Source organism: Mus caroli, chromosome 4 (assembly GCF_900094665.2).
Source record: "Mus caroli chromosome 4, CAROLI_EIJ_v1.1, whole genome shotgun sequence".
Classification (NCBI taxonomy): domain Eukaryota; kingdom Metazoa; phylum Chordata; class Mammalia; order Rodentia; family Muridae; genus Mus; species Mus caroli.
In genome coordinates, this window is record NC_034573.1 from 17,519,359 (window position 1) to 17,546,547 (window position 27,189).

At 38.3% G+C, this 27,189-nt stretch overlaps 1 protein-coding gene across 3 annotated transcripts in view; it reads left to right on the forward strand.

Annotated features, from left to right (window-relative positions):
• Nucleotides 1-24,593, forward strand: part of Fbxl4 (F-box and leucine rich repeat protein 4) — a 74,281-nt gene extending 49,688 nt beyond the window's left edge. For 2 of the 3 annotated variants that reach the window (XM_029476214.1, XM_029476213.1), the window contains exons 7-9: nt 12,879-12,950; nt 17,081-17,393; nt 24,065-24,568. In XM_029476214.1, the coding sequence (XP_029332074.1) occupies nt 12,879-12,950; nt 17,081-17,393; nt 24,065-24,228 (549 nt within the window). In that variant the 3' untranslated portion in view covers nt 24,229-24,568. Of the gene's footprint in view, nt 1-12,878; nt 12,951-17,080; nt 17,394-24,064 lie in introns of all 3 variants that reach the window. The other variant, XM_021159721.1, reaches the window with a different exon arrangement.
• The last annotated feature ends 2,596 nt before the right edge of the window (nt 24,594-27,189 follow it).

Genomic DNA, 27,189 nt, shown 5'->3' on the forward strand with positions numbered 1-27,189 from the left:
TTGGTTTTTCGAGACAGGGTTTCTCTGTATAGCCCTGGCTGTCCTGGAGCTCACTTTGTAGACCAGGCTGGCCTCGAACTCAGAAATCCACCTGCCTCCGCCTCCCGGGTGCTGGGATTAAAGGCGGGCGCCACCACGCCTGGCTTATCCTCGGAATCTTACAGCTCTTCTTCAGCCCCTTACAAATAAGTCTCTGGCTTCATTCCTTACTTCTTGCCTTTTTCCAACATAATGTTTTCATTGATTACTTGGGAATTTCACATAGTGCACCCCAATCGTACCCACTTCCCAGTCCTCCCAGGTCCATCCCATAATGAAAGCATTTTTCACTTCCTCCTTTCTACTCCCACATTCTTTGTTTGGCTTAATGGTGTTGGTGGATGGAAATAAGCAGAGATAAAGAAGGCAGTTAGGTGACTGCCCTCTCTTAACTTTCTGCATAGTCATCAGCAACATGTACAGACCTGAGGGTCTGATTTCAAGTGCACCTTATTACCCTGAAGATGTATATGAAGGGGAAAATAAGATGAACTTGAGCTTTCTGGGAGCGGTTGTTTCATTTTTAAAGGGTCATTATATTGCACACTGCAATACTTACTTGTTTAAGTTAACATTCTCACTGCGATGTCCAGGCTGTCACTGAACTTCTGGACTTGAGGAGGCTTTTTGTCCCCATCTCCTGAGTAACTGGGATTACAGATATGCACCACTGTGCCATCTCAACCTTCACCTGCAAACTAGAAAATAGGCAAAAATCAGTATTAGAGTATTGACTCTATTATGGAGTATTGATGTTTCAGGTCAAATTATGATAAGAAAGTTATATTTTATGTTTCTATATAATCCATATTAAAAAGTATAATATGTTTGTGTAATTTTGCAAAACTTAAGTCTGTCTGTATAACAAAGATTTAGAGGGCTTTGGAGACATGTTTTAGTTCTAAAGTTTGGTAAATTTTGTGATGTGTTCTGTTTGCTTTGCCATTTAGCTCTCTGACCATTCCAGTCAGAGTAGGTGATGTTTCCATTTCCCAGATGTTGAAATTGAAGTTTTAGAAGATATGGCCCAAAACAATATTTTCATTCAGACTTGAACTCAGGTCTGCTAGCTAGGCTAATATAGATAAATTTGTAAAATATATAAGATCTTAGAAAAATTACTCTAAAAGCTTGGCTGCTTCTGTTGAAAACACTGAAATCTTTTTACCACTTACTCTTGTTCTGATCTGTCCATGAGGGGTGTCCTACGGATAAGTCCTCTGCATTTCCTAGAGCAGTCTGGGTTACTGTTAACAGTTTGAGCATGTTTACCTTTTTTTTTGGAAAAAAAAAATGTCTGGAGTGGGAAATGAGAATGGAATGGCAGATATCTCAGTAAGGATGCCGTCCTGTTGCTTAGCAGCAGGCAAGAAAGCCAAGAGTGTTTTTTAAAAGTTGGACTTATAAATGGAACACCTGCATCCAGTTTTGATTGCCTCACTTCAAGAATGATAGAGCATAAATTGAAAGAATCTGAAGAAGTGAAAAAACTGATTATAGGTTTTGTGGGGAACTAGTATATGTCAGTAATCCACAAGTATAGTTCAGCAGCTGTTTACTGGCATAGTGGCTGTGTCAACAGTTTCAAGGACACCTTTGTCCTTGATGAACTAGCATGCAAGAAAAGTAGTTGATCTTCACTTGTGTTGGAGAAGAGAGTGCCTATTTTCTTTTTCATGTGTCATTTTAGTCTGCAAAGTAAAACCTCATACCAGCCTACTGATAAAAGTGCTTTGATTTTTTTCCACAAAAGACATGTGAATTGTCTTTCAGACACACTGTAGTTTGATTTGGTGCCATAATTTTTTTTCTGGCATACAGATATGGTGGTCCCTAACTGCTTTTTTTTTTAACCTACTTTTAAAACATAATGTGTGCTGACAGACACAGTTCAACTAACAAACAGCCTATATAAAACCAGGTAAGGGAATGGCCTTTCTCTTAGCAGAGCAGTTGATATTAGTAGGAAGAAATAATTTTGTCTGCCTATGTCAACTAATGCAGGCTGTATTAGCTGTCATCTAAAATGTTGTCTATTTCAGTAGGTTAGTTTAGCTGGTGAACATGAGGCAGAGGGATATTATGATTTGATGCCTATTTGGTGGCATTCTTTGGAGAAGGTTTAAGTGGTATAGACTTGCTGGAGGAAGTAAGTCACTAGGGCTGGGGTTTGAGAGCTTAAATCTTTGTCCCACTTCCAGTGCTCTCCATTGCTGTGATAAACATCATAATCAAAAGTAACTTGCTTGGCATATACATCCCATTTACAGTCGGTCTCTGAGAGAAGTTGAGGCAGGACCTGAACCTGGAACCCTGCAAGAGGAACTGCCACAGAAGCCATGGAGGAAAGTTTTTTTTTACTGGTTTGTTGCCATGGCTCACTCAGCCTGCTTTCGTATACAACACAGGACCACCTGCCCAGGGTTGGCACAACCCATAGTCATCTGGGCACTGTCACATCAATCATTAGTCAAGAAATGCCTCACAAACTCATTCATAGGCCAGGTTAGCTGAAGAATTTTCTTAATTTTGATTCCCTCTTCTCAGATGACTATGACTTTTGTCAAGTGAGGAAAAACTTAGGCAGTACATTTGACATGATAAACTGTGAGTACTGTGATTAGGAATAAACCCTTTCTCCCTTAAGTTGCTTTTATTGAAGTAACAGAAAAAGGAATTAAGAAATTATTACCTATTCTCTCATTGGTGAGTCTTAAGGACAAACAAATGAAAAGACATGTTTGGTGAGAATGGAAGGGCACTTAGAGTTATGTGAATTAAAGTTCTTAAGACATCAACATAAAAGAGGCTAGTGCCTTCTTATTGGGAGCATATTGATCGTTTAAAACAATGGATTATGACATTCTCATACATGTATGAACATACATATATGTACTGTCTTAGTCAGGGTTTCTATTCCTGCACAAACATCATTACCAAGAAGCAGGTTGGGGAGGAAAGGGTTTATTCAGCTTACACTTCCATACTGCTGTTTATCACCAAGGATGTCAGGACTGGAACTCAAACAGGTCAGGAAGCAGGAGCTGATGCACAGGCCATGGAGGGATGTTCTTTACTGGCTTGCCTCCCCTGGCTTGTTCAGCCTGCTCTCTTATAGAACCAAGACTACCAGCCCACAGATGGCCCCACCCACAAGGGGCCTTTCCCCCTTGATCACTAATTGAGAAAATGCCTTACAGTTGGATCTCATGGAGGCATTTCCTCAACTGAAGCTCCTTTCTCTGTGATAACTCCAGCTGTGTCAAGTTGACACAAAACTAGTCAGTACAGGGACTTTGTTAAAAAATGCTCCATTGCCTTCTTTTGTCCCTATCCCCCCTTTCTGCTGGTCCCCTTTCTCATAGTTCATACATGTTTTTACGTGTATTTTTAAAAATCTAGATTATAAATATGAGAGAACAGGTATTTCTGAATCTGTCTAGTTTATTTTATATATTATTATTTTATTTATTTACATCCCAAATGTTGCCCCCTCTCAGTCCCCACTTGCAGAGTTCTCCCCCTCCTCATCCCTCTCCCCTTAGCCCCTGAGAGTTTGCCCCTCCCAGGCATTTCCCCTCCCTGTAGCATCAATTCTGGTTCCATCTATTTACCTGCAAATTACTTAATGCCACTTTTTTTAAATGGGCAAATAATACTACATTGTACATATATACCACATTTTCTTTTTCTATTCATAATAGTTCATAATTATCCTGAATAATTTAATAACATGGCTCTTGTGTCCATTGTGTGCCTTACCACTTATTAATTGCCTTCATTTTAGCTCTTTATCTTAAGTGTTGGGGCTTGTTAGACTCCTCTCCAATCTGGATCGCCTGTCAATAGGTGGTGTCATTATGGAGGTCTTATTTAGGTGACCATATCATTGAGATTTCATGGGGGAAGCTTTTCTACTATATATTGAAGATAGGGTGTCACAGCAGATAGCATGGTTCTCTGGATCTACAATCTTTCTGTCCCCTCTTCTATGATATTCACTGAACCATAGATATAGGTATGTTGCATAAATATAGGTATGTTGCAGATGTATCAGTTGGGGTTGGGCACACCAAGATTAGTTATTCTCTGCATTTTGACCAGTTGTTGATTTCTATAATAGATCCATCTGATGCAGAAGAAAACATATTTGATGAGGGATTAGAGCTACTACTATTTGTGGGTATAAGGATAAGTATTTTAAATGCACTTAGCAAATATACTGGCTTAAGAGAAGGGCACTATAAAGTTCTTCTCCAGAATCCGGGACCACATCAGCCATGGGCACTTGGCTAGGTAAACAATACGATTTTGTGATATCTCAATAAAAAGAAAAGAAGTGCTTTCAGAAGAAGATATAGTCTTTTGACCAGAGTATCTTAGCTTGGCATCACTTAAATCAGTGGTTCTCAACTTGTGGGCCGCAGTCCCTTTAGGGGTCAAATGACCCTTTCACCTGAATCACATATCAGATACCCATCATATCAGATGTTTACATTAAAATTCATAACACTAGCAAAACTAGTTATGCCGAAGCCATTATATAACTTTATGGTTGGGGGTCACTACAACATGAGGAGTTGTATTAAAGGGTCACAGCCTTAGGAAGATTGAAAACCACTGGTTTAGATGGATAATGTCAAATAACATATACTTCAGATTCCTCTTCTGAGCTTTGGTGATAGTCTAACCCCTTAGCTTTGATAGAAATGTGACATGTATTCAGTATTACTTATCTAAAGGAAAGATGAATTCAGGTTTTTATGGTGGGCAAGATTTACCGTGGTGGAATGAATAAGTTCTGATTGGAGAGAGTCAAGCAAGACAGATGTGTAAATATGTAGTCGGAGATTGTGCTCCTATATACATGTATGTTATTGCAATGTGGCAAGCATCTGAACTTTGTACTGCAATTGGTACTTTAAATTCTGAGTCTCTAATTTAGAGTAGGACATGTCTGTAGTTAGGTTTAGAGAACATTTCATTTCAAAGGCCTGGGTAAGCTTTATTTATACCATTTATGATCTTTAATCAAAAGTCTAACTTTTCCACTACAATATTGATTGATCTTAAAATTCAGTTTGTAAAAGGTAATATTTTCAGTTTGTGAGTATGTTACATATTTGAAGTCTATAAAGAGAATAGTTTGTAGTAGATAGCTTATTGGAAAACTGTTAAATAAATTTAAATATTTGTCAACTCTTCAAATTTACTGAGTTTGATAATCAGAGATTTAAAAAAAGTTCAGAGAAATTCATGTGTATGTGTGAGTTCTAAACTGAATTACTGTGTTCTTAGGATTCCTTCAAAGATATCTTCAGTAAAATTATGAATTTTCATTTAGTGAATATATTTTAATAAAAATCCAAATTTATTACTTAGAGATTTTGGACTGAAGTGTTTGGAATATATTATGACCAATTAAATTACACTTGTTTGTAATCAAAGAGTGTCCTTAGTCCATATTTTAGGCAGTCTCTGTCTGTAATATATATACTTATTAAATGCCCCTTTATCAATATGCTTTCTGGGAATCATGTTTTAGAGTAGAGAATGCTGATTTGAATACAATCTTCCAATATTGAGTGTTATTGGAGGCTTTATTTTAATTAGGGATAAGGAACAATTAATTTTTAACACCAAGCTAAAAAGGGGAAGTATCAACTAGTATGACAATTATAAGCCTACATTACCATATTAAAGGAAACAAAATGTTCTGAATATATCCACTGTGAAATGTGAATGGTGTTCCTAGGTAACTCAACTAAGCCATAAATCTAGACTTTCTGAAAGTAAGATAAGTATAAATGTCACCATAGTTGGCATGTCTTAAAAAACTGTCAGTGAAGATGTGAGTCCAACCTCTTTTTTTCCTGCTAATAAATGTCTTGTAAGAGAACAAGTAATAGTAATTAGTAATAGTCCTCGGTAACCCCATGGGACTTCTTGTCTGCTTATTCCAAAGTTTCACATCTATTATCTGTTTCCTGACCTGTCAACACTTTCCTTGAAATTAGATGTTTAATAAGTAACCATTGCAGCATCTTAACTATTTGGGAGCCTCGCTGAGAACACTATTAGTAAATTTGCTGAAGAAATAAAAGAGGAAGGCAGCCATGGACTGAGGCTGAGAAGGAACCTTCACATGTTGTTACTAGAATATGGTATTCTGTCTTGAGTCCTTCCCAATCAGGTACCTTGGGTCCAGGAGAATAATGCATGTTGTGGTTTTCGGCTGATTGCATTTTGTTTTTCTCTCTGTTCACAATCCTTTTCACTACATTGTCATTTACTCCTTTACTTTGTATTGTACCAATAGTCATGTGACCTACATGAATATTTAATTATATATTTATAATTTGGCACTGTGTTTTGAAACCTATAGGGGCCAATACTGGGCCATTGGATTCTGAAGCTGCTGCTTTTATTTAAGTTTTAGGTAGAATGTAGAAGAACTCTTTCTTTTCTGAACATATATTATACTAGATGACATTTTCTCAAAGTACAGTTTGATCATTATGCATGGTTCCAGTCACTCCTTAACATACTTTTTCTCATAATAATTTGACTAGAGTTTGAAAATTATAAACTCATTTGAAAGAGAACATGATGCCTTGCATTTTTAAAGCTACTACTTAAATTATTTTAAATTATATGTGCATCCATTAAGTAAGTTTTACAGAAGCATCCAGTAGAATTTATGGACTTAGAGTCCTAAAGGATACTTAGAGCCTTAAAGCGAGTTTTAGAAAACGTTTAACCTTTGACTGTTGAATGTCTTTTTTTATAAGTACTCTTTATGTACTTTGTATATATACAAAAATGTTGCATGTAGTCACTAATGTAGAATTATTTCCGTTGGGTAAATATTTTACATCAGTGGTTCTCAACCTTCCAAATGCTGAGAACTATGAATATAGTTCCTCATGTTGTAGTGACCTGCAACATAAAATTATTTTCATTGCTACTTTATAACTGTAATTTTGCTAGTGTTATGAATAATAATGCAAGTATCTGTGTTTTCCAATAGTCTTGGGTGATCCCTTTGAAATGGTTGTTTAACTTCCCAAAGGGCTCACGCCCCACAAGTTGAGAATCATTGTATTAGATACTGTAGGTCATATGTTCTCCAGCACAGACAACTAACTCTATTTCTGAAATGCAATAACATCTATAAACAATGCTGAAAGACTCCTGTAGAGTTTTATTTACAAAAACATCTAGCAAGATACAGTTTGCCTGTGAGTCGTAGCTTGCCAATGTTTACCCTACATGATCAAGTCTCCCAAAATCTGATCATCTTCTATATGAACAGTTAGTTTCCATTCCTTGCTTCAACATTAGTCCAAGTTCTTTCATTCTAAATATATAGACAAAGACTGTTCTGCAATCATTGTGTGATGTGTTTACTAGATGTAGAGAGATTGTAAACTGATACCATAGATATAGTCCCTTAACCTAGACCTGGCTTGTCACCACTTAGCTGTGGGGGGTGGGGGAAACATTGGAAATTGGGTCTTTTCCATTTGTGCTTTGCTATTGTATTCCAGCCTTTGGTTTATCTGCTTTGGGTCCTTGTTAGTCCCTTACAACATCTCCTCCTTTGTCATCATTCCTGTCCTTCTACATTGCAATCCTTTGATCTCACATCTCTCTTTCAGCAAAGATGAATGAGGTCCTTAAACAGGAAGTTTCTTTTGTTCTATGATAGTTCCTCTTAAAAGTCAGAATAAAAATGATAGTTTTCTCAATTATTCATAACTTTTATAATTTCCAATTTAATGTGAACACTGGTTAAATTTTTGTAAAATATTTGCCAAAGTACATATATATTCAGGCATATTTTTCTATATTTTAAAGTTACTTCAGACACTCAGCCATAAATGGGATATCTCCATCAAATTTCTCCCCTCAGAGTTCAGGGAACCTCTAGGAAGAAGAAGTGGAAAGAATGTAAGGAGCAGAGGGGATGGAGAACACCAAGCAAACAAGGCCCTGTGAGTCAGCATGGGCAACGGCCCTATGACCTCACCAAGACTGAAGCAGCATTCACAGGGCCTGCACCGAGTCTTCTGCATGTGTATCATGGTCTCCAGTCTAGTGCTTTTATAGGATTTCTGAGTGTGCAAGCCAGTGGGTCTCTGATTCTTGGGCCTTCTCTTGAGTTCTCTTTGCTGTTGATGGTGACTTATCCTGTCCTTCCTTGATGTGGTAGTTTTTGTTTTATCTTATTTTATTTTATTTTTTTAAATGAATGAATAAGTGAAAACTACCCAGCAGGGTAAAGCAGGTTAACAATCGAACTGTCATTTATCCCTGCTGTGAGCTGTGAAGTGGCACTGGGCACATCATTATATCATCGGTCCCTCCAGGGCAGGCCTCATGTTCAGGAGTACTTGGCCAACATACAGTGGACCACACAGGTTTTCTGTTTTTTGTTTTTCTGTGTGGTTTTATTTGGTTACAATTTAGTGGGTTTTGATGGTTTTGTTTTGGTTTGTTTTTTTTTTTTTAATATAGTTTTATTTTCTTGGTTAGTTTGGGGGTTTCTTTGTCTTTTGAGAAAGAAAGTTCATGGGTAGGGAGAGGGAGGGGATCTGGATTGGGGAAGGGAAAGAATATGATCAAAATATATTTAAACTTAAGATTGTTTTATATAATAAAAATATAATTTAAAGTGGGGGGGATTTTGTTGAGATAAAGAATGTATTAAGATGTTTCTAGATTAAACTCTTGATTCAAAAGTAAGTTGGGCCAGGTGAAGGGTTGTCTGGCTAAAAGCATTTAACTTAAGGGGCAAAGAGCCCTTGCTGATCTTGCAGAGAGCCTAGGATTCGATGGCTCCCAACCCTCTGTAAACACAGTTTCAGGGCAGCCAATGCCCTCTTCTGGCTTCTGCAAACACCAGGCACAGTTGTAGTGTACATTCATACATTCACATCAGCATTCATACACATAAAATAAAATAAATTAGCATAAACTAAGTGATAAATTGTTTTTTTAATGAGTTAGGAAGATGTACTATTAGGCTTGTACATTAAAGTTACAGTCCCTTCATGGAGCATCACCACCAACAAAGGATGGAAAGCTTGTGAGAGCCAGAGGTTGTGGAAGACTGCTATAAATCAGTATCTTCTGGTCACACAGAACCTTTGTATTCATGAACTCAGTCAATATGCTTCCCGCCAGAACCTGCACAAGAGCAAGAAATAGTAAATAAGTGTAGATGAAAAAAGGACTCAAAAGTCTCACTTCTAACTGAGGTGCTAGTCGCAGCTGGTGGCTGCTGTGGGAGGGCCAGTTTTGAGAATATGGCCCTATTTTGTGGCCATTTTCCAATGGATGGTCTGCACACATTCATATCATATAGGCAGGTAATTTGATTTAATGAATTCACCTCAGAGTTCATCTCAAACAATTCCAAGAGAACATTGCTGTCCAGCCTAGGTTTGGCTACTCCAATCTGAGTGATGGTGGGTTCTCAGGCTGTTGAACGAGAGTCTTAGAGAAAGGGTTCATGTCCGTATATACAGATAAACCCAAAAGGACTGTATTCTATCTGTTATGCTCAGAACGGAACTAAGGTTCCTGCTGGCTCTGCAGTGACCACAGGACTCCTGCAGAGTGGGATTTTCACACGTTTATTAGGGATAGCATTGGAAATGTAATTGAGGAAAATATGTAATAAAAAATATTAAAAAAAAAAAAAGAAGTCCTGGTCCTAGAAAAAGATTTCTGGTCTTAGAGAGGAGCTGTCCAAGAGGGCCTCAAGGGAGGAGCTAGAGAAAGTACCCAAGGAGCTGAAGGAGTCTGCAACCCTATAGGTGGAACAACAATATGAACTAACCCGTAATCCCCAGAGCTCATGTTTCTAGCTGCATATGTAGGAGAAGATGGCCTAGTTGGCCATCAGTGGGAAGAGAGGACCCTTGGTCTTGCAAACTTTATATGCCCCAGTACAGGGGAACATCAGGGCCAAGAAGTGGGAGTTGGTGGGTAGGGGAGCGGGGGGGGGGGGGGGGGGGGGGGGGTTATAGGGGACTTTTGGGATAGCATTTGAAATGTAAATGAAGAAAATTATCTAATAAAAAATTGAAAAAATAAAGAAATAAAATGTAGGAGTAAGGAGTGAGGTTCTAAGAAGTAAATGAAAACAGCTATTAAAAACAAGCTGGAGCTGAGTGTGGTGGTCCACAACTCCAGCACTGGGGAGGCAGAGACAGGCAGAGTTCTTTGAGGTCAGCCAGGTCTGCATAGCAAGTTCTAGGAGAGCCAGTACTTCACAGTGAGATCCTGTCTCAAACAAAACCTAGAAATTAACAGAATGTAAACAACAAGACTAAACAACAGAACTTGTGGAAATGAACTGATTGGAAGTCCAGGAGATAAATGATAACTTTTTGTGATTTTAAAATGAATAAATGAGACAAATTCCAATTTGTATACAAAGAATAAATTGCTGACTTAACACCATTTGAAGAGTCTGTTCATTTATAGACACTGGACATCGGGTACTGCTTTAATTTCTTTTTTTTTAATCGTTTAAGGGAACCCTGTACATTTAATAAATGTCATACTCACTCTATCAATCGCTGTATTATATACATCATTATATATCAGTTGCTCCAAAACAAACTACATTTATTATCTCACTCAGGTCTATGACTCATGTGTCCCTCATGGTAGTTTTGGCTCTAAGGGAACCCAAAAAAGGCCTCAAGGGAGACTAGAGCAGGTTGTCAGCTGGGGTTCTGTTCATCTCAAAGCTGACTGTGTCTGGAGAACCACCTTCCAGGCTCACTCCCTGGGAACCTGCAGAATTCTTCTTCAGACCGTGGGTCTCTCTCTTCCTTTTATTCTGTTCAAGCCTTAAACTGATTCGATGGCACATTAGGGAGGGCAGTCTGCTTCATCCACTTATTTAAGTGTTAGCCCAAGTGTGTAATATTTGATCAAATATCTGTGAACCCCGTGACTCAGTCATATCCCATTACCAGTCACCTCCACTGTACACAGTTTGTTAATGAGTTCCTCTGAAAACAGAAAGTCAGCTCTGTGCCTGGAATGTGGGTGTCTGTGATAACATGTGGACGTATTTTCAAACCACTACAAACACTGGTACTTGGGAGAGTCTAGTGTTTATTGAACAGAAGTTACAGAAGGAAGGAAGTAGGAGTGTCAGGGAAGTAGTATTGGAAGTGAATATTATTAGTATAGACAATACAATCTTGTTAAAAAAAGAAGCAATACATAGTGAAGACAAATGTGATGTCATCGCACTGCTAGTTGGGTAATACAGTGAAGCACTTCAGAGACCCTTCAAGTTAACTTGTCTTGATGTGGCCTATCTAGTTTTCACATGCTAAAAATTACATAAGACTGTCTTACAAGTATTGTGTTATATTAGAAACAAGATATAAAACCAAGATAAACTTTCGCTTAGCTTTAAAAAATACTCAGTGGGGTAATAGACTGAAGTCTAGTATTTTCTAATGCTTTCTGTAATTAGTATTTTATTTGCTTGAAGTGATTTTGCTTTGCAGGAAGTACTTCATTACCACAGTGCTATTGAGAATTATCTGGGGTTTAGCCAGACCTTCTCTCCTCCCTCAGCGATCCTTTTCCCTTTCTGAATACATATGAAATTTAATAATTTGTTAGTAGTGTGCTCTGCACATCACATTTGAATAGCTTTTTTTCCTAAGAAGAGAAACTGGAATGTCTTTTTCCTTTTTTTTTTTTTTTTTTTTTTACATTTGTTGAGGGCAGGCATGTTATGAGATGAATTGGCACCTTAAATATATTTGTAGGAGCTTACAATATAGTTCCATGGCTAAGAGCACTTAATGCACAAGTGTAAGGACTTCAGTTCAAGCCTCTATACCTATGTAAACAGCAGAGAATGGCCTCATATGCCTGGAAACGCAGCACTGGGGTAGAGCAAGGAGAATTCAGGCAGATCCCAGGAGCTCCCTGGCCAGCCACTCTATCTGAAGTGACGACAGACCCTGACTCAAAGGAGTAAGGTGGAGATCGGAGAGAGAGGAAGAAAGTAGAAATCCTTCTCTGGCCTCTTTGTGTACATTTGTGTACACACATACACACACACATGCAACTGAAAATGTATTTTAGTTATTGTGATTATACATCTGTCTAGCATACCTTTGGATGTTTAGTGGTCAGACATTTTTATTGCAGAGGATAGATGGGATTAAATGGCAGAAACATGACTAGAAAGTGCATGTTAGATATGATTCCGTCAGCATCTGCTACTGACAGGTGCTCAATGGTTGTTGGTATCTTTGTCAGCAAAGAGAATCCTTTGACATTAAAGTCACCAGCTCAGCCCTGATTTGGGGTGACTCTATTGGCAGTTCCATCAGACTGCAGCTGATCAGTGAATGTCAGAGCTGCTGCTGCTCTTCAGAAGTGTCACCAGCCCCCTGGGGGTTGCTCCCCCCTCCCTGTCACTCTTGCTTGTACACTCTCTCTCTAGTTCTAGCTCTCGATCTCTCCCCTATTGCTCTTAAGCAGACTCCAAATGCTTACCTGAGAAATAAACTGATAGGCCATGGGGAATACAGATGTCTTTAGACTATGTAAAACCGTACTAAGTGATGACTTACATGGAGACTGCTAATGATTACCTTGAAACCAAGCCAGTCAATGGTGGGAGCACCTGGGGACTCATTAAATGGCATTTGTGGACTCTGTAACCTAGGTTTTCAGCTGTATTTCAGGAAAAGCAGTGACAGCCTTTAATGTCTAATTGACCCCTTCTCTTTGTTTCACGTTCATTCACTTTCCGCCTTTGCCTCTGATGTGCTCCCTGATGGCAGCAAACAGCACTACTGAGCATTTTGAACTTCTGTGCAGAGCTTCAGCACCTCAGCCTGGGCAGCTGTGTGATGGTAAGCACTTGAAAATTCTTCAGACTCGATGGCTTGCTTCTCTTTTTGTTCCCATGGGTGAGGTTTACCCGACTCACCCCACCACATACATATCCATATACTTTTGCCCCACACTCAAACTTTTTTTCCCTTAAATTGGAGGGTGTCTTTGAAGGACTTACCTTTACCATAAAACAAGGGAGCACCGTGTGGTGGTAAGAGCACCGTCTCCGGCTGGTTTACTGTTGGGCAGATAGCACACTCAGATATCAGTGGTTTAGTGAGATATTCACAAAACTCAATTTCAGTCCTGAGATTAATTCTCAGAAATATGGTAGAACATAGGTGTGTGATTGCTGTGGGATTTTTGACTCCTTTGTCAGGCACAATAGAAAGATCAATGTCCTGTATTGGGACTCAGTTGTGTTTTATTTGTTCTTTTTAAAGTTTTACTACTCTGTGAAGTCCAGATGCTGGATTCTTAGGTTAGAAAACATCTCTAAACCTTTAAGATTTAAACTTCTATATGTCTATAGAAGAGGTAATGAGAAGAGTAAAACGTGTTTCATCTAAACTACATAATTCCATGGTCTATGGGTTATCCTAAGACTTAAGGACAGTTGAACTGTTGGGATCTGTGTGTGCACGCCTACACATGCACAGAAATGAGTCTTCCTATGGAGCAATCCATTATTATATCCTGCGGTACCTACAACCAAAGCAGATGTAAGAGATTTCCAGACCTGTCCAACATTGCAACCACTCAGTAGTGAGTCCTAAATAAGAACAGTCAGAGAAATCTTGTATCTTTTAGATCCTAATTGGACATCTTTATAGTTTACCATTTGGTTCAAATATGTCCAGAAATTTAGAGTATAGCCTAGAGAAACCTTTTATAGGGATGTATGTAAGGTATTCCCACCTCTTGTGTTCTGTAGTCCCAGTGCTTAGGTCCTGGAAAGTGCAAGCATGGACCCAAACAGTTCCAGTTTCCTGGGTCAGTCTTGGGAACCTACTAGATTCATGTACTTCAAGTTCAATTCCTACCTTTGTAAGCTACCTTGTAGTCTTCTTTGGAGCCCTCTAGTAGCTCTTCTAATGGATCCCAGTGGCCCTCGATGGTAGTTTCTATGACAACAGACCAGCTGCTTGACTACATATTGCTTGCCTGCCCCACTAAGATTAGTAAGGGCCCTATTTAAGTTTACTCAAAATATTCTATTGTTTGTTATTACCACCCCACTCTTAAATTGAAACATCTTTTTCTGGGAAATCAGGCCTCTGGCCACAGTTTGAGTTGGAATTTGTGTGTGTGTGTGTGTGTGTACACACATACATACATAAATATTCATAGTTAAAATTACATGTACTTTAATTCAGTGTTTCCAAAGTTGATCTGTGGAAAATTAGCCCTGAAGAATTTTCAATTACAAAAGAGTTTACATATGAGGATAGAGCAGGGATTCCTAATCAAGATTAGCAAGTGACACTAGTGTCCTCCCTATAAAGAAATCAGTTGCCTTTGCTTAACTCTTGCTTCCCAGTGTTCCTGAACCATGAACTCACGTTCCCGTATTACATCTATTAAAATGTAGCTCACTATGGGAAACAGAGCTGTCGGTAAACTGTTTTAAAGTGAAGTGTGTGCTTACCAGTCAGATGCTACTGCACTGATCTGCACGACTAATGCACCTAGGGCCTCTTCCAGGTGCTAGCATTCTTTGTAAACTGGCTTTTCCTTTAATTGGTGAAGAGAATAAAACAGTTATTTTTGAATAGATGGATGGTTCTTTCACTTAAATTTTGGGGGGTTGTTTTGTTTTTAGAACACAAGTCTGCTTTTGCTTACTCAGTTTAGTTTAAATCTCAGCCATTACAGTATCACGTGAACTCATGTCCAGCAGCCTTGGCAGGAAAGTTGTTTCCGAATTTGGCAGCAGCGACTGTGCCCATTTCCTGACTCCTTTGGTTTTGCTTGGTTTGCCTCCAGGCTTTTCTGCTGTTGCTGCTGTTCCTGTACATAAGCACACCTCTTCCCCAAGGAGCGTTCAGTCCACTTCAAGCATACGCCGCATTAGCTCTCAGAAGAGTTGTATGTCTCCTTTCCCTTTGGAAGTGTGCCTAGAGCCAGCACCACACATGTACCTGCCTTGTAGAAGCCATGTTCCCAGCACCCCTCCGGAGGTTCTGGGACACCATCCATATTCGTCCAACTTAAAGTGTTGTTATCTATCATAATAGAAAATAGCAGCCATGTAGGTAATAAAGCCCCATAGTAATCTGAAGCTTGCTTTGATAATTCATTAATAATTTAATAATTCAGTCTTTTGTCTTGAAAATACTATCAAGTTTGTAAGCAAACATACCAATTAAAATTAAGTAAAACCTACCAGTGACTATTTCTCCAAGGTTGTTTATTTCTCTGTAAATGGAGTGTAGGAGGTGAACAATCCAGGCTGTTTGTGAATGGGACTCCGCATTCCGCTGAGAGGTCTAGACTCTGCTCTTTAAGACTGTATGTTCACACATTGGAGCTCAAGGTTAGGACTAGAGCTCTGGTCATCTCGTTCCCATGTCAAACTGTAGACTGGGCAAAGGCACAGTACCCTTCCTCCCTTCAGGATTCTTTCTAGAAGTATCAGGCCTTTGCAGATTTATTTCCTACTATCCAGAACTTAATCATATGGCTCACTTTGTAGCACGGGAAGGTAAGAAATATAGTCTATATTCTGAGTCGTCATGGGAGCCATTTAAATTAGGAGTAAAAGTAAAAACCTGAATGAGTGTAGTCAGGCCCAGGATGAGAAACAAGTGTGTAGGAAGAGAACATATGTAATGCCCTGAACACTCTACATTCATACCTAGTTTCTACTGCCATGCTGTCAAGTCTGGTAACTGATGGACAGTTGGAAATATACTAGTTTCCATTTTGTATGATGTAAATACAAGATACAAGCCAACTTTTGAAGGCTTAGTATGAAAAATGTAAAATATTGTAATAGCTTAATATTGATAACATGTTGAAATGGTAGTGTTACAACTAGAGAAGATATTTTGTTAACATTAATTTTGTTTCTTTATGCAATTTAATGGGTAAGTAAGCAGAGTCCATGAGTTCTTTGCACTATTTGGTGTTTCTTGAAGTAATTTAAAGTTGTCTGGAACCCGCTTGCATTTCCTTAGGTGTTCTGTTAATTGTTAGCCTCTAGTCAAGCTTTCTTCTTTATGGTAGGTCCTTGGTTACTAAATGCTTATCTGTATCATGAAGAAAGTCCTGGAGACTTTAGTCCTTAACACTGGTTAGCATATGATAGTCTAAAGTCCTTTTGTATTGTATGTTTAGTCTATAAATTCATACTTAACCCCAAACTATTATCCTAACTAGTAGTTACAGCATTTCCACACAGTTTTAGAGACTACCAAAACATATATCTTTGTCAGGGAAAGATAAAATACTCAGCTAAGTACATTAATCATACATAAAGTAGAAGAAACTAGACGCTGCCAACAGGTAGCTATGGCAGTGTTAAAACAGTAGGCAGAAGTACTACTTGGAATTTAATTCATTTATAATTATTATAATTATTAATGAATTTAATTCATTAATATTCTATCTAGTTCTATTACATGGATCTTATGTGATTTTTTTTGCTTTGTGTGTGTAAGTATGCATTTGTATGTGAAAATGTGCATGCACATACATGTGTAGACAGAGGTCATTGTCACCCAGATGTTAATGTAGACATCTTCAATAGCACTTTTCTGTATTTTTGAGGCAGGGTTTCTCACTGAACCCAAAATTCACCAATTTGGCTAAACTCTCTGGCCATGGAGCCCCAGTTGTACCCCTGTTTCTCTCAGTGCTCTGATCACAGGTGCTTGTGACCACCCTGGGTTCTCCATGGGTGCTGGGGATCATACTAAGTCCTCCCATGCACACGACAAGCTCCCCACTAGGTGAGTGATCTGCTTAGCTCTTTACTCTCACCTTTTATGAAGCACTGAGAGATTTGGGATGGGTAAGCAAATGTGCATTAACAAGGACATGGGTGTGTTTCTTAGAAAGCAGCAATAAGAAATGATTAAGAATGTTCTAGGGAATTTATCTTTCTGCCTGTGATGTGTAGAACTTAGAACTCTTTGATTTCCAGATTGAAGATTATGATGTGATAGCCAGCATGATAGGAGCCAAGTGTAAAAACCTGCGGACCTTGGATCTGTGGCGATGCAAGAATATCACCGAGAATGGGATAGCAGAGTTGGCTTCTGGCTGTGTTCTTCTTGAGGAACTTGACCTTGGCTGGTGCCCCACCCTTCAGAGCAGCACTGGGTGCTTTGCCAGACTGGCACGCCAGCTCCCAAACTTGCAGAAACTCTTTCTTACAGCTAACAGGTCTGTGTGTGACACAGACATAGAAGAACTGGCATCTAATTGTACCAGATTACAGCAACTGGACATATTAGGTAAGAGTAGAATATATAAATATTTTTGTAAGAGTAGAATATATAAAGATTTTTAAGTTTGCATACAAAATGATGGAGTTTTAGTGGGATTTTTATACCTAAATATCATTTTACTTTATTCTTACTCATCCCCCTTTCTTTTCTTCCACTACACCAGAGCCACCTTCCTGGGCTCTACTTTCTCCCAAGTAATACTTGCTTTTGCTTTCATGTCCAGTGTATTCCATTACTCTTCCCCCACTGTACTCCCGTAATGTTTCTTCTCCTCTCCCCACAGTCTCCTTTCTACTATCATAGGAATCCTTAATTAAGCATACACACATATATATGAATGTAAATCAAGAACACACATGTGAGAGAGAACCTGTGGTATTTGTCTCTTGTAGTCTGGTTTATTTTACTTAGCATAATTATCTTGAGAGGCTTCATGCAAATGCGCATGCATTTTCATGCAAATGTGATGGTTTCATACTTTCTTCATAGCTGCATAAAATTACATTCATATATTTATCAGGATTTTCATTTCTTCATGCCTTGGTCCATTGCTGGACATCTAGGCTGGTTGCTGTCACTGCTGTGAACAGTGCATCAATAAACATGGATATGAACACATCTCTGTTGTGTGTTGACCTGAGTCCTTCAGGAACAGTGTGGTGGAGTCTTTTCAGAGCCTCAGTGCCTGTACCAGTTTACGTTCTCATCCATACAGTATAAGGGTTCCTCTTTCCTCATAATCAACATTGGCTGGCAGGTGTTGTCATTTGTTTGCTTGCTGAAAGCCATTCTTCCCAAGTCAGGGGTTGGGTGGGTAGAAGCTTAAAGTAGTTGTCTTCTGTGTTTCCTTGGTGGTTAAAGATGTTGAACACTTTTTCAGATAATTGTACTTTTTCTTTTTTTTTTGAAACTATCTGCTTAGTGCATTAGCCAACTAGATGGCTTCTTCTGGTGTTGTTTATTTCCTTATATAGGTTCCAGCCTCCTTTCCAATGTACAGTTGGCAAAGATTTTTATCTTCCCATTCTGTAAGCTGTCTCTATTCTAGTGATTATTTCCTCTGTTAGGCTGAAGTTTTTAAATTTCATGTAATCCTATCTGGAATAGATATCTTAGAATCCAAATATATCTTGGGGTTGTTTTCTGTATTGGATATTGGAGTCTTTTTCAAAAAGTCCTTGCCTATACCTACATTTTGAAGTGTTTTCCCTGTGTTTTCTTCTGGCACGCTCAGAAGTCTTTCTTTAAGGTCTTTGATCCATTCTGAATTGATTATTGTGGAGGAAAAGAGATAGGGATTATTTCTTCTATAGGTGAGCAGCGAGTTTTCCTAGAACCATTTATTGAAGAGGGTTCTTTCTAATGTGTGTTATTGGCAATTGTTGCAACTGTGTTCATCAGAAAAATTGTTCTGTAGGGCTTTTGTTGTTGCTGTGACCTTATCCAGTGGCTGTATATAGTGAGTCTGATAGCTTTCCTTTCTTTTCCATGTTGTAGAACATTTGGAGGAGTGTTTGTGTTTAGCATTTCCTTAAGAGTTTGGTTGAATTTAGTGGTGAATCCATCTGGTATTGGCCGGCCTTTCTGGGAAGACTTTTTTCTTCTTATTAATGTCTCAATCGTATTTCTTGCTATGGATCTAAGTTGCTTACACACTCTTGATTTAATTCTGCTACATCACCTACACATTCTTCTAGATCTTTCTTTTCTCAAACATTTTCTAGGCATTTCCTAGTGTTACTGGTTTTCACTGGAATTACTCCTAACTCTGTTTTCATCTTTGATTTCATGTATTGTTATTTTAGTTTCCATTAATTTGTATCTTGATCTCCCCTCTTTTTTGCTACCTAGTGTTTTTGAATGAATCTTCTAAGGCATCAATAGGTAATTTGTTTGAGGGATTTTTTTTAATATAAAAAATTATTTCAGCTTTCCTCTTAGAACTACCTGAACTGTTTTTCAAGATTCTGGTATGTTGTGCTTTAAATTTCATTTGATTATAGGAATTTTTAAAAATCAACTCTATTTATCACTCAAAAATGTTCAGTCCCCAAGAATTTCTATAGTTTTTCTTCATGTTGATTCTAGTTTTATTCCACTGTGATGAGATGGAAAGTTATTTCAAGTCCTATGTGTTTGTTAATATTATCTTTGTGGTCCAAAATGTGACTACCTCTAGATTGTTCCATAGGTGGAAGAAAAGACTGTGTTCCATTGGAACAGTGTAGATAAACTGCTTAATCAAATTGTCAAGTAGTTTACGTCTGAAACTGCATTGTTGATTTTTACTTTGGCCTAACTAAGATGACAGGAGATATGAAAGTCACCTAGTATTATTTTATTGTACCCACCATACTTATGCTCCTTAGTGCTCAGTTTCTGAAATCACAGCTTCCAACATTTAGTGCATATATATTTACATATACATTTTGTTGGTATTAATTTTCATAGTTTCTAATATGTATTGGCCTTCATTATCTATTCTGCCTAGCTTTGGTTTAAAGTCTACTTTATTAGATATTAGAACATTTAAGCCAGCTTGGTTTTGGATCCTTTTTGCTTGATAGATTGACTTCTGTACTTTGACTCTTAGTCTGTGGGTGTCTTTACCAGTGAGGTATGTGTCTTGAATACAACAGAAAGAGGAATCTAATGTTTTAGTCTGGTCATCTAGGCAGTGTCTTCACTGGTGAGTTAAGACAAGTTACCTTTAAGGTTATTTGTGAGAGATGCTTACTAATTCTTGATTGCTTACTTATTATTTGTAGTAAGTAGTTAGTAATTTAATAAATTAATTTTACTACTTAATTTTATTAGTTGTCTTCTGCTTTGTTGGGTTACTATCTATCTCTTCTTTTTTCTCTATTAGTATTAAGGTTGTTGATGTTGTTGTTCCTGTTGGATATGATGGATTTCTTCCATACATTTGTTTAAAAGCCTTGACTTAAAACCTAATTGTAGACCTTTTGCAAAGAAGCCAAGTCAATTTGCAATAAATATTTGTCCTGATAATACTGCTTGGTAGAAAGTATAAGATACATTGACAGAGAGAGAGACAGAGACAGAGACAGAGACAGACAGAGAGACTGAGAGAGAGAGAAAGAAATGGTGAGTTTCTCAGTGCAGCAACATAATCTCATAATTGAACTTTCCAAAAGCTTTATGTACTCTAAATAATTAACAAGTTTTGGTACAGTCAGATTCGTACGACTCATATTATCCATTTTTATTAAAGACAGAAAATGAATGCATTTGTAAAATGAATTCAACTTGGATTTTTAAATTTTTTATTGTTAAACTCTGGATTTAAAAAAACAAACAACAACAACAAAAAAAACTTAAATCACTGCCCCTAGCAATTCTAGATTTTAGGAGTTGTTCTTCCACAAGGCAGCTCTGTTGAGAATTGTTCAGAATCCCGGAATTCCATTTGCCTTCACTGCATTTGTCCACAAGGAATCCATGCCAGAGGCACCAGCAGTGTGGCCACTGGTACTATTTGGCCCACAAATCGTGATAGAATGTATGAACTCAGCACTTGAACTGTCTTTGGCAATATGTCAGTGCTGATAAAAATGAGTCTCCAAAGTGCTTGCATATACTTTTCTCTGTATTTAATATTCATCAAGGGAAAACCTGAAGCTTTTCAGCATCTGGGTTTGGTTTTGGTTCAAATTTCTCCATGTCCAGGTTTATGATACATTCATAGATGATGCTTATATTGTTGTACATGACTGATTGTGAATAACCTTAAGCACGCAGTCATACAAAATTTATACACTTTGGACCAACTGCTTAATTTGTGAAATATTTAGCCTGATCTTCACAGCTAAGGGAGTTATAGCATTGTCTTTTCATAGATGAAACCCAGCATTTCCTATGAGAGAGAACCAAGCCACAGGCCTGAGATGTTGGTCCTGTACTCAGTCTCTGCTTCTGTGCGAGTCTCATTTTCTTATTTCTTTTCCATCTGACCTGTCTTCTGCTTAACTTATCTTAGCTCTTTTATAATATTATAAAAGTTCCAGAATATGTAGAAATATTTTGAAAACTGCCATAAACCATCATGGTTCCCAAGAATAATAAAAGTCAGCCACAGCCTTTTACTGTGATGGAAGGTTCACTTTACTGGATAGCGCTTTGTTATTTAAAACCCATTTTTCAGCTCTTTCCTAAAAACAATACAAGCTATCAAGTAACTATGAACAATACTCATAGTCTGAAAGAGATATTATAGAACCACAAAGGAGTCAGTCACACTAATTGAGCAATGGCCATCTGATCTCACTTAATTGAAGCCCATTTGATATAAAATATTATGAAGATACAGTTTTATCCCTCAAATCCCATGCTTAGAAGGTACAGTCAGACCTCAGCAGGGATCACCTATCAAAAGGCATAGAGCCATTTTCTTTCCTTCTCCTTTAAAAAAAATAATTCTTTGATCATGTTTTTCTTCCTCCGCTATTCCAAAATTCTTCCCAGGTTCCTACCCACCCAGCTTTATGTGTTCTCTTTCTCGCTCACCAAAAACAAAACAAAAATCCCCACAAAAACAAAAATCAAAAGAAATAAACAAAACACCAGACAAAAAAGAATGCCAAAATGAACCTAAAAGTCCACCAAAGTAGCATGCAGTCTGTTCTGTGTTGACCTACTACTCCTAGGCATGGGGCCTGCTCTCAAGTGTGGTTGATACATGCAGTGGGCACTCACTGCATTCAAGGAAACTGGTTTCGCTCTGCCACTAGGTATCAGTTGAAGTCTCTTAGCTTACAGGTGTGAGCCTGTGTGTTCTCCTCTCCCTCTCAGTGCTGGACCCCAATAGGTTTGCACTTGTGAAGGTCTTGTGTGTGCTGCCCCAGGCTCTCCCTTTCCTGTCCTACATGTTCCTCCTGCCCCTGTCCTCTGCAGCACATTAGTGTGTATTCGAAAAGATAGCTGCTTCCCTCCTGCTTATGCCTATTCTCTCCTCATAAAAGCCATCCCTGCTGCCCTGGGCGCACAGCCAAACACAACAGTGCCATCCCAGCTTTCTATGTCCTTGGGCATTGGTATTTATGGACAGTGATGGCTTTGCCAAATCCCAATTCCAGGGGGAATCTGGACAGGTTTAGCTTGGAACCTGGTGCAGACAGGTGGCAGGAGGTTCCTTATCATTGCCACTCTGGATACAGTGAGAGTAATGGGTGTGGAAAGTCCTTCCACAGAATGAGGTTTGTGTTATTGTGGTCTGGGAGTGTAGATTAGTATAGAGCACTTGCTTAGCGTATACAAGGTTACATGATAGAAACAGAATGGTCCAATCCTTTGTCAGTGTATATGCATATGTGTTATGATGTCCTCCAGAAAAGCTGTAATTAAACCAGGTGTATTTTATAAAGAGCATCTCTTAGACTCATGTAACATTTGGTATTTTTTAAGTGTCTATCGTGTGTTAGATGCCTTTCATAATTTATGAAATTTACCTTCCGACTGGATATCCTATGATACTCCAAGTTGACACAGGCAGAAGTCACTTGCCATTCTTGATCACCTTCCAGCCACCCACCATAAGACAGTGAGCTGTGTTGCGTCATTTGTTTTATGCCCTGGTCAGTGGTGCCCTAAAGCAGACATGTCCTGCCCACTGTTTGTTCCCAGGCCTGAAACAGGTTTTCAAAACCGTTAGGATAGTTGCTCCGCTGTGATTGGAGGGTGAAATAACAGCATCGCTGTCTAATGGGCACCACACGAGTTGCTGTGAGTTAAGTATGGTGAGATGTGAATATCCTTTTGCCTTTGGGTAAAGAAGTAAGGGAGTGGGCATTCAGGAACATTAAAGTAGCAAAGGAGACAGATGATGGACAGAAGAGAATCGGCAAGGTTCAGATTCCCACTGTCAAGTTGTCTGAGAATATCCAGTTTTACTTTTGTTAAGCAGAACCATTTAATATAAAGTATTTTGTTTTTAAAAGTGCTTTGCTTTATGTAGTGAGAACCCCCCCACCCTGTCCAAAATATCAGAAGATATGTGGTTTTAGATCCCTGAGACTATGGATTCTGTGCGTTTTGTGTTCTTTACTTTTTTGTTTGTTTGTTTGTATAGCACTCAGCCCTACATTAAATGCTGTTGATTTATTTGACTTTTCTTGCACAGTAATTGTCTCAGGGTTACTGTTGCCATAATGAAACATCATGACCAAGGCCACTCTTATAAAAAAGAGCACTTAACTGGGAGCCTTGCTTACAATTTTGAAGGGTTAGTTTATTGCCATAACAGTAGGGAGCACTGAGGCATGCATGCAGGCATGGCGCTGGAGACATTGAATGAGGGCTTTATATCCTGATCTACAGGCAGTAGGCAGAGAGGGGCACAGGGCTTGGTGTAGGCATTTAAAACTTCAAAGCCCCCACCCCTGTATAGAAGACATTCAAATGTAGCATCTGCAACATGATCCAAAGACAGGAAGGCATAACGTTACAGAGAAGTTACTCAAAGCCTGGGACATGAGTACTCTCAATCCACTCAGTGTCTGAAGGAACTTGAATGAAAGATTATATTGTGTTTGTGTCGTGAAAAAAAAAAGTGCTTTGCTTTAATAGTTTATTTATTTTACATGAGCTTAAAATAAGTTAAAGGAGCTCATTATTAGTATGGGTTTTTTTTTTAATAAATGCTTTGTTTTTTTAAACAGGAACAAGAATGGTAAGTCCAGCATCCTTGAGAAAACTCCTGGAATCTTGCAAAGATCTTTCCCTACTTGACGTGTCCTTCTGTTCCCAGATTGATAACAAGGCTGTGTTAGAGCTCAATGCAAGCTTTCCGAAAGTATTCATAAAGAAGAGCTTTACTCAATGAGTTCATACCTGTTCTGTCACTAAAAAATCATGCTTTGGTGGCTTCTTTTGGGGGTGGCTCTTCTGTTTGTTTGGTTTTTATAATGATGAGAATTAAGGCATTTATAGAATTTAAAGGAAAATGTAAAATTATCCACTGAATCAAGTAAAAATGTAAAGAATGCTCCCTAAAATATTACAGGCACTTTTCTTTAGGAATGTGTAATCACTGATATTATTTCCCATTATGTTGATCAGTGGTATGCTTTAATCAGTAATTGTATGTTAAAGGAATAATATGGAAATATTCTAATTTATTTTAAAGGAATACTTTGAAAAATAAAGTGATCATATTATTTATGAAAAATAAAGTTGATTTTGCACATCTTTCTTTGTTAAGAATCATTATTAAGCCTTATGACCTGGCAAGGGTGTTGGTTGTTACACAGACTGGGAGAGATGCTGAGAGTGGGAACACTGAAGTTACAGCTCAGCATCACAGTGCTTACCTCACGCTAAAGCACCAAAAAAGGAAGTGAAAAGATCAGCTGGAGGGAGAGACCCGCTTTAATGTAGTTGTTTTGTTGTTGTTGACTTTGTTTAGTTGTTTACTTTGATGCAAGGCTTTCCATGTAACCCAGGCTAGCCGCAGGCCCAGCATCAGGAGACTGCTTTTGCTTCTAAATGAGATTGTTTTCAAGCTGACATACTAATTGTTCAGCTGCAAAATTAGTAATTTTCCCACTTTTATCTGCATTTTTCTTTGACTGCTGGATATATTAAAACATAGGCAGATTCAAGTATAAGGCATCAACTACCAACTGAAGTAGTTTTCTAACTGCTGAACAAGTGCCTTACAGATGCATAAGCCTTGGAGGCTTCGGGCTTCTCAGTTATTTGTATAACAATGTATATATGGATTCATTTATATTTTTCTATAATTCAGAACTTAAGTAATTAAAATTCAGCTGTAGTTCAGGATCAGGAGGAGGAGAGGAAAAATTTGTTACATAATGAATTTATTGAATTCTTTCTCCTCTTTAGAAAGTAGACAAAAATGCATTGTGGCATTCAGGGGCCCTATTAACCCTGTAGTATATATAACAGAGTTTTTCTACCCAGCACAGAAATGTGATATTCTAATATCCACGTGCCCAGCAGTAATTCCGTCGGTTTGCGCTGTTTGATTATCCACTTAATTGTATTTTAATTTCAAATGCCGTTTCTGTGTTTGAACTCAGTTTCTTATTGCTCACTAGTTGAATGAGGCCAGCTAGTAGCTACCATGTTGGGCATGTGGATGAAGAACCTTCTCATCATTACAAGAAGCTTTTGGATAGCAATAGTTGAAATGTTCTCATAGCATAATTCATTTACAAAAAGCGCATTATCACACAGTATCTTCAGGCAGTTTTTAAGATACTCTCACTAGTACATATATAAGGGCACTTTTTCATTCAAAGGTGTTAAGCTACTAAATTTATACATAAGCAAATGGCAGGCATTCAGCATATATTTATTTAACAACTAATGTATGTATTTTGAGTTGTCACACTTTAAAAGTGTGAATATCATACATTACTATTACTGTGTTTATTCTTATTTAGACTCTAAGAATGTAATATGAAATTTAAAGTAGTTAGGATTAACACAATCTCTCCATTGAAAGAAGGGTATGAGAATTACCACCCTGTTCAAGCTACAGTCGGCTCTGCCTGGTCTTCTGTTTGATGGAAATAAGAATGCTGGGGAAGAGCTTGGTTGGCTTCCACCTTCATGCACGGGGACTTTATTTTTGTCTCTGAATGGATGTAAACATTTCTAATGTTTTATCCAGTGAGTAGGAAATGTATAACTGATTACAAGCTCTCATCTTGAGCTAGCAGATTCCCTTTGCTAAATACTTACATAGCTGGCGCAAAGCACTGTACCAAGTTTGCGTTTCCTAGCGCACTTCACCCTTGTTCTCAGCCTGTTGAATTGATGCCATCGCTTACCCATACTACAGAGGAGAAAAGCATGCACAGGACGTTTGGTGAGTGTTGAAGACCGGCTGGTGACAAAGCCAGCATGCAAACCCAGGGCATTTAACCTGTGTCTTGTAAGTGTTCAGTGTGACTTCTGCTCTAGAAGCGAGACCTGGAGACCTGTGGAAGAGCTACACAGCATCTATGGGATTTGGGAGCTAAGAGGCCAAATGGAAACCTTGCAACATGGCTCTACTAATGGGAAGAGTTAAATACATAGAAAGCTTTCACTCAATTTAGATTCAAAGTGTCCTATCATGGAATTTAATTCCAGAGACTGAGGAAGTAAAGAGCCCAGCTAGCATGTGTGAGTTCCTGTGTTCAATCCCCACCCCACATGCACCACACACACACACACACACCGTGTTTATCTGCTGAGACTGTTCTGTAATAAGAATTTGAGTGTAATTATATATGTCCTTTTGAAGATATATGTTGCCAAATATTTCTTTGCACAGGTAAGTGAGACACAGTTTTTATAAAGCATATTCATTACCTGAAAGGAAGGCATTGATGAACTTTTGGTTAATTTTTTTCCCTCTTGATAGGCTTCTTTTAGCACATGCTAGATTAATCACTTCTAGCTGAAGGTTGGACAAAGACCCTCTACCAAATACTTAAGTGGATTTTGAAATCAGAAGTTACGTTTGCGTTTGTATTAAGCTCCTAACATGCTGGTCCAAATAATTTGAACTACAGCTTTATGTTTGTAGAGGTCCTGTCTACCTGTTGATAGTACACTGAGCTATGAGGAGACTAGATGTTTGAGTGTGTTCCACATATAATACTGTTTGCCCTAAAGTTTTTGGTTGAATTCATTACAAAACACTATCAAGTCTGTAGCAAAGGCTAAAATCAAAAGCAGTTCAGTATCATATTGACTATCTCATTCATTCTTACCATAGATAAGGACATAGCAGCCTTGAGTTCAAAACAAACAACTGTCATAAAACTAT